Source organism: Ammospiza caudacuta, chromosome 2, assembly GCF_027887145.1.
Source record: "Ammospiza caudacuta isolate bAmmCau1 chromosome 2, bAmmCau1.pri, whole genome shotgun sequence".
In the NCBI taxonomy this organism is placed as follows: Eukaryota; Metazoa; Chordata; class Aves; order Passeriformes; family Passerellidae; genus Ammospiza; species Ammospiza caudacuta.
In genome coordinates this window covers 61,138,743-61,146,105 of record NC_080594.1, presented here as the reverse complement: position 1 = coordinate 61,146,105, position 7,363 = coordinate 61,138,743, and the positions used below count along the sequence as shown (strand labels likewise).

The 7,363-nt window shown below is 49.3% G+C and overlaps 2 protein-coding genes across 2 annotated transcripts; both read left to right on the top strand.

Moving 5' to 3' along the window:
• Positions 1 to 1,233: 1,233 nt before the first annotated feature.
• Positions 1,234 to 6,286, top strand: LOC131572415 (basic proline-rich protein-like). The gene is made up of 2 exons (XM_058825589.1): positions 1,234 to 1,476; positions 5,525 to 6,286. The coding sequence occupies exons 1-2, from the start codon at positions 1,234 to 1,236 to the stop codon at positions 6,284 to 6,286; spliced, it is 1,005 nt and encodes a 334-aa protein (XP_058681572.1).
• A 12-nt stretch (positions 6,287 to 6,298) lies between these two features.
• On the top strand, positions 6,299 to 7,099 carry LOC131572414 (forkhead box protein Q1-like). The gene is made up of 2 exons (XM_058825588.1): positions 6,299 to 6,472; positions 6,680 to 7,099. The coding sequence occupies exons 1-2, from the start codon at positions 6,299 to 6,301 to the stop codon at positions 7,097 to 7,099; spliced, it is 594 nt and encodes a 197-aa protein (XP_058681571.1).
• Positions 7,100 to 7,363: the final 264 nt, after the last annotated feature.

Genomic DNA, 7,363 nt, shown 5'->3' with positions numbered 1-7,363 from the left:
GTACATGCGTGCCTTGCCTTTGCACAGGCGTTTCCTACCCTTTTTCCTGCCTGTATTGTTCAGCCGGGGGGTCGGGCTATCATCCTTATCTGTGTCCTCCAGCCCCCCCTTCCCTTCTTCCGACCCCGCTCCACGCCAGAGCCCTGCCGCCGGCGCTCGTCCCCTCCCCGCGGGCAGCGGAGGGGTGGGCGCCTTTCGCCCCCGCCGTGTCTGGCCATTTGCTGACGAGCTGCTCCCTCTGGGAGACGGGGAGTTCATTGCCCTTTCTGAGTTTCACTGTCCGGGTGGAAAGCCTGGGATTAGCACCGAGAGCCTTGCCTTCAACTTTGCCGAGGGGGGTGGTTTGGATGTTGACACCGTTAAACTCCTCTTACCACAGCGAAAGCAGCGTTGGGAGGCAGCTTTCAGAAAGAGGCGCACACTTTCCCCCCCTTCTTCTACTGGAGCTGGGCTGGGAATTGTTCCCATCGCAGCGGCAAAGCGGGACGGGGCTGGGGGTGCCCTGCTGTCACCCCGCCGGGTGGGGAAAGTGCGTGCCTTTGGGCAGCTAGGAAGGGAGGGGAGCGCTCAAACTGGCCAGGCGGAAAGCTGCGGTGAGGTGCCTTTGCGGTTTGTTTAAGGAACTGGAAGACCCTCCTTCCAACCAAAGGAAATCATGTCACCGGCATCCTCAGCAGACGATAAAATCAGATTTCCCTTTTCAGGGCAGTCTGGTCCCGCTCCTGGGCTTTTCTCCATTGTGCAAACGCACACACACATCAGGCAGCGAGGGCTAAAAATAGGCTTTGGGTAGCTGCTTGGGAGATTTCAGGCTATCTAAGAGGTCAAGGCTAGGCTGCCTCTGGCCCTGAACTTGGTGTGGCAACATGAAGCATGGACCTGTGCCACTGCCAAGCTCCTCTTTAGATGGCTGTACCATGTTTTGCTAACTCGTTTTGTTGGTCCAGGTTTTACTTGTAAAGTCAGTTTTAAAAGAAAACGGGGGAGACCCATTCTCTGCGTGGCTTGGTGTGTGCACCCTCAGGAAAGCAGCAGCGGAGCCCTGGGGATGAACTAAGTTCACTCCCTTCCTTGTTAGGATTTGCAGCCCTCACAAATATATTTTTACTGTCCTAATATTTGTTGTTAAGTTGAACATCCCCCTTCGCTGCCCTCTGCAGTCCTCAAGCCCCGAAACTGTTGCCGGAGATGCAGCTGTGATAGGGAAAACAGCTGTATGTGTGTTCCGGTAACATGGAGCTGAAATTGAAAGGATCAGGCAAGGGAAACCCGAGATTTTTGCCTGGAGAGATGAAGACATCGTGGGAGGAAGGCAGCGAAGTCAATTCCTGCGAATGCGTTATCCTATTAAACATGACATTTAAATTGCTGCCGTCATCCAAAACTCAGCTGAAACTCAGGAGGCAGATGGATTGCAGCCCCTCTCCGCTTGGAAATGCGGAGTCCTGGCTGAAGCATCCAAGCCCGTTTCCTTCTGTGTGCATGGCTTAGATAAACAAGGAGCACATATTTTTTTTTTTTTTTCTCCATTTCCCCCTCCCCCAGTAAGGGCCAGGATTTGGGTCATGTTTATCATTTCATTGCTGCATTTGTTAAAGAGTACATCCATGAATGCAGTTTTAAGGTTAACCACTGCACCGATTTCCTTTACAAGACTCTAATTTCAGCTAATCCACTCAATCCTTTACCTGGTAACCTGCTGGTACAATACATGGTCTTTGTGGCAAGAGCCACATTGTTCTTTCCATCTGCTCATAAGCAGGCTTTTTATGATAATGGGGGCAAAGGGAGATTCAGGTGAAGACCTGAATGATGAAAGGGAAAACATAGTATACTCTCTCCCCTGCTCTTAAAACCTGAAACAAAGAGTAGTAAGATAGGGAAAACTATTTTTTGCAGGTTTTGAATCTGTGCAAGTTAATAACCTATGCAAATTTCTGATTATTGGGAAATGCTCTTCCTATAGCTATTCTGAGAAATAAGTTATGGACTTTAAATTAAGCGAGAAGTCCTTTTGCCAGTCAGGGTTGGACTTGTCTGTGTACTACTTCAAATTTCTATAAAGACCTTTTCTTAACTCACACCACACTTTTTAGTGGAAAAGCTCTTCCTGAATCCAGTAAGAGTTGTGTAAGATCCTATGATGGAACTAAGCAAACATGACTTAAAATGTAAGGCACACCCTGCATTCTTGCAAAGGGGGTTTGGTGGCATTGTAGTAAAAATGTGCATAACACATGACTCACAAAGCTCTGGACACAATTTTCATATTTTATATGAGACCTGAGTCTTGGCTTTACCTTACTTTTGAAATGCATATATAAGTTCTAACACATTCACAAAGCATCTGTTTACTTTTATTACCTGCTGTGGTTTGGACCTTTTTATTTTGAAGCATACAGCACAGTTCAGTAGTTTCCTTAATTTTGTAGCCTACAGGTTACAGAATTCCCTTGGCTAACCCCAAACCAGCCACAAGTGATGCAGTTACTTTCTTTAACAGTGGTATGGATACATGTTGTTATATTTCGGCTTCCTCTTTGCTAAGTAAGGAAGTCAAGAAAGAATAGTATCACTAATTTGATCTGCAGAGGGAGTTCAGACAGGCAAGTCTGAAATAAACTTGTTCAGAGTGGGAAGCCCAGTCAAAAACCATAGCTATCACTAACCACCAAAATTAGGAAACATTCAATAAAATCTTTTAAACAACGTGAATAATGAATTGTTAACCTGACACACTATTGATTCAAATTCCCTCAGAAAAACTTTCTGAGATGAAGAATAGAAAAGCATTACGCTTTAGTTTATAGATGCCAAACTGACTTGGAAAAAAAGAATGTGAAAATGCTTGTTACAAAGAGAATGAGTTTTAGGGCTGAAATCAAATAGTGCAGTAATCTGTATTATAAACTATGATCTTCAGTGCAGCTAGAGTGCAATGTGTATTTAGATTTTTTTCTATATTGCATATGCATTTTAGTGACACATGTCCTATTGGGACTCAATGTGGTTGAGTCAAAATGTTCTCACAGTGTATATGTGTATATTACATGTATACAATATCACAGTGTAAATATGTATGTATTGCATAAAGGGCAGTTTATCAGCTGATATTAATTGCCGTAGCACAAATGATGTCAGCAGAGCTGGTTTTTGTTGTTTGAGTATCTTTCTTTAAATGCCAACCTTTATGCTTTTTACTCCCTTGCTTCAGTTAGGAAATTTAAGGTCATTGCTAAGAAGTGTGAAACTGTTAAGTGAAAGACAGAGCACGTGCAAATACTGTATGTGTTTTTAATGGCTGCATAGAGTCCCACGTTGTTCAAGAGCCCAACTTGCAGAAGTCCAGTGGTACCATTTGTGCCAGAGTATTTGTAGCTGTGGTCACTGGGCTGAAAGGTGCTATCCAATATTTCCAAAATAATCCAAAAATTGAGTCTGACATGGACCACCAGGGAGAAAGCCAGCTGTGACATGAAGGGATAGAAGTCAAGTTGCAAATCTTTTTTGAGGTGAACTTCATTGCCGCCTTAGGCAGCTTTATCTGGGTAAAGGCTGGAACTGGACCCTGATTATCTATTAATACTTTTGTAAAGAAGAACAAGTGGAAATAGTGATATCTTTAGAACTGTCTTTGTGCCTCGGCAATGTATATATTTGTAGAAAAAAAATTCTATGCTAACATGAGTAACTTTTGTATTTTCAACAATGCTTAACACTTGGTTTCTCATTTTGGAGAACTCTGTACGCATTAAACAACTGGAGATGTTAGAGCCTGTAACTTCACAGAGTCCACTATGTGCTTCACAGAAACCATGTTCTCATATTCTTGCTGAACTATTCTCGTGGGACATTTCCTACAATTTGCAGACTTAGGTTACTGCTACTAAAATCTTCACATTAAGTAACCTGAGAGAACATTCCTAGTACTTTTCGTTTCTTTCATAGCACTCTGAAGTTTACCAAGACATGATGAAAGAGACTTGCTTGGAAGTGAAAGGCTAATGCTTTCTTTCCTGGTAACCACACTTCTGTGTTTGGATAGTCAGGAGTGAGGAAGAGCACACTGAGGTAGCCCAGGTGAAGATGCATGGTGCCCTCTGCATGGTGCAGCTACTAGTGCTCATAGTTAAGCTCTGAAAATGAACAGAAGTTGAAGACTTGTATTTATTCTTACAGTAACTACTATTGTTCAGCCAGCACTATTTAATTCAGTTGGATTAAATGTAGCCAGTCTTCTTTGTGTTCTGTCAGCACCAAGTGTTTCTCAAATCACAGTTACTATTATGTGCAATATGTTAGGAAAATATATCTTGTAGTCCCCTTGCAATATTCAAGTGACATTTACCTTCAAAAGAATTAAGGAATTGCGGTGAGACATGTTCTGGCATAATCTGCTATTCCTGAAATTCAGATAGTGAAGAGGAAGAAAGGAGGGTGGAAAGACACAGTGTCCATAAATATTGCTTTTACTATCTTTCTTCCTAGCTGTGCCCTAAACTTACCTACTAGGAGCAATGCATACTTGCACCTGGTCAAGTTTGATCCCATGTTTTGAAAAATGGAGAACTCCTTCTCAGGTGAAGAGTGAGATAAGACAGAATTAGTCCTTATTTTCACAGTCATTTTGAGATGAGGTATCAATGATAGGATTTAGGCCTTATTAATATTTTGATAGAATGTGTAGGTAAATTGATCAAAATGCCTTTAAAATAGAACTTCTGAATCCTTAAAATAGATATTTTGAATTTTTAAATGTTACTCTTGTTATTTTTTAAAAGATAACCTCCACAATTGGTCCTGTGTGGAGGTGGGTAGTAGAATTGTATTTGAAGCACCTGCTGCAGTAACACAGAACTAAGCCACAAGAACTCCAAGGCTTCATGAAAATATTGCTTTCCCCTACACTATTAGAAATAAAAAAGCCAATAAAAGAAATGGGCTGGACTATAAAAACTCTGGACTATTTGAAATTCAGACTGTGGCAAGGTGTCTGCAGTGTAGAATAGGTTGTACAGTTGTTTACTTTTCCTCATTAAATGCTTTGTATTTAGGTACTGCGGCATTATATTAGCATGTTAAGAGATGTTCGTTCCCTTTCTGGAAATATAAATAGAGTTGTGGGAATATAGAAGCCACAAGCATTGATTGCTTTCTTATGCTTAATCCGGCCCATGCAGCTAGGATTTGTGTGTTTTATTTAGTATTGCTGTGATTTAAACACTTATTTTGAACACTGACTACATACAAGCCACAATAATTTCAAAGTCCCACAATTCAGAACATGTGGTGACATTTTGAGATTGTGCGAGATGCCAGATCTAAGATGAAAAAGGAAAACTGACCCTTTCTATCCCCCGAAAGTAAGGGCTGCTCTTTCACAAAGACAGAAATGAACAGAATAACAAGAAAATTAAGCTATTATGAGAAAATCACTGGAAAGCAATAGATGCATTTACTACAACTGTCCAAGACTTTGGCGCTGATGGATAGTTACCACGGGGTTGACCGGCTGGAGGAATAGCGTACAGATAAGGAGCCCATCGCATCAGATGCCGTCCGTCCAAGTCCCGAAGAGACATCCTGCGCTCCCAGGGGAGAGCGGCACAGCCCTCGGCCGGGACGGGGCAAGGGCTTGGCACGGCACCCGCCCGCTTTCGCCCTGCTTGCGCTGGGAACTCGGCATCGCCGCCCTCCGAGTGTCCCCGGGCGGCACAGAGCGCACGGGGGAGCCCGGCGGGGCGGGCGGTGCTCGCTCCGGTGCCGGGCCCATCTCCCGGCCAGCCGGGACACTGCAGGACACCCGGGCAGGTGCGGGGCGCCGGGCGCCCTTCCCGCTCCCCGTCGCTTGTTTCTCCGGCCGGCCTGGCCCCGGCGCTCACCTGCGGGCGGGCACCCTCCTGCCGGGGGCGGCCCGCCCGGCACCGGCGCCCCCTGCAGCCGGCGGCCGCCCCGGGCCCCTCCCGGTCGGCAGGGGCGCAGGAGGCCAGGCCCCGTCCGCCCAGCTCCGCCCGCCGGCGGGTGGCCGTGCCCCGGTCGCGAGGAGCGGGCGGGGGCGGGCGGCGCGGCCCGCGGCCGCTGCCTGTGGGAGGGGGCGGCGGAAGATGGCGGCCGGGCGGGCGGCCCCGCTCCGCCAGAGCCGCGGTCGCCACCGCCCCCGTCCCGCCCTCCCGCACCGCCTCTTTCCCCACCCTCCCGCGCCGCCTCCTCCTCCTCCTCCTCCCCGGGGAGGGGAGCGGCAGCGGCTGCCCTGGCTGAGCCGGGCTCGTGTGCTTTCTCTCGGTAGGAGTCCGGGAAGATGGCCGGGGCCGAGTCGGGGATGAGCGGCGCCGGGATCCCGCTGCAGCCCCAGCCTCAAGCCCCGGCGGCGGCGGCGGGACCGGCGGACGAGTCGTCGGACAGCGAAGGGGAGCATGAGGGCCCCCAGAAACTCATCCGGAAAGTGTCCACCTCGGGCCAGATCCGCAGCAAGGTAAGGCGGGCAGGAGCCGGCCAGCCCCGCCGCCTTCACGGCCGGTTCCTCCATCCCCATCCCCAAGCGGGGCTAACCCGGAGCTGGGGACGGCCGCTGCATCCCCGCCCGCATCCCCGGGAGCGGCGGCGGGGGGTTGGGGGGGGGGGAGGTTTGTGAGACAACCGTGCCTCTTCCTTCCTTTCCTCTCCCCTCCTCCCCGTCCAGCTGTTGCGTCCACATCTGTCCCCGGCTGGCAGGAAGAGCCCCCCGGGGCTGCGGCGCTCCGCTTGGCCGGAGGGGAAGCTGCCTGCCCCGGCAGCCGCCCTGCCCTGCCGGGCGTCCTGGGTGTGGGGGAAGCGGCGGGCTGCCTCCCTCCCTCCCTCCTTCCCTCCGGCTCCTCTTCCTCGGCGGCGGGCACCGCTGCCGCGGGGATCCCGCCCTGCCACCCTGCGGCGCGGGTGGGCTGGCTCAGCGAGCCCTTCCTCGCCACTTTCCATACCCGCTGCCCACCCGTTTTACTTCACCGCCGGTCCCGGGGACCGCTGCCGTGCGCCCCGCCAGAGCGGCGGGCACCGAGCCCGCGGTGGCACGTCGGGCTCCTCTTCGGGAGTGCTGCCAAGGAGGGAAAGGCGGCTTCCACTTTGAAAGGCACCTCGCGGAAAGAGAAGTAAACTTCTATACATCCTCGCTCGTGGCACTGGATGCGTAAAGCAGCTGTCAAAATTTTAGGTTAATGCAATTTTTTTGGCTGCCTCGGGCTGCCGAAGTTGTCCCGGTGGAATTAACTTTTTTCATGGATGGTGTGTTTGTTTAGTTTTCCCCCCCCCCTTGTAAAATCAACAAGCAGGCATTTGAAAGCATAAACATAATGAAACAGACTTGCTGTGTAGAACTTTCTACAAAGCGTGG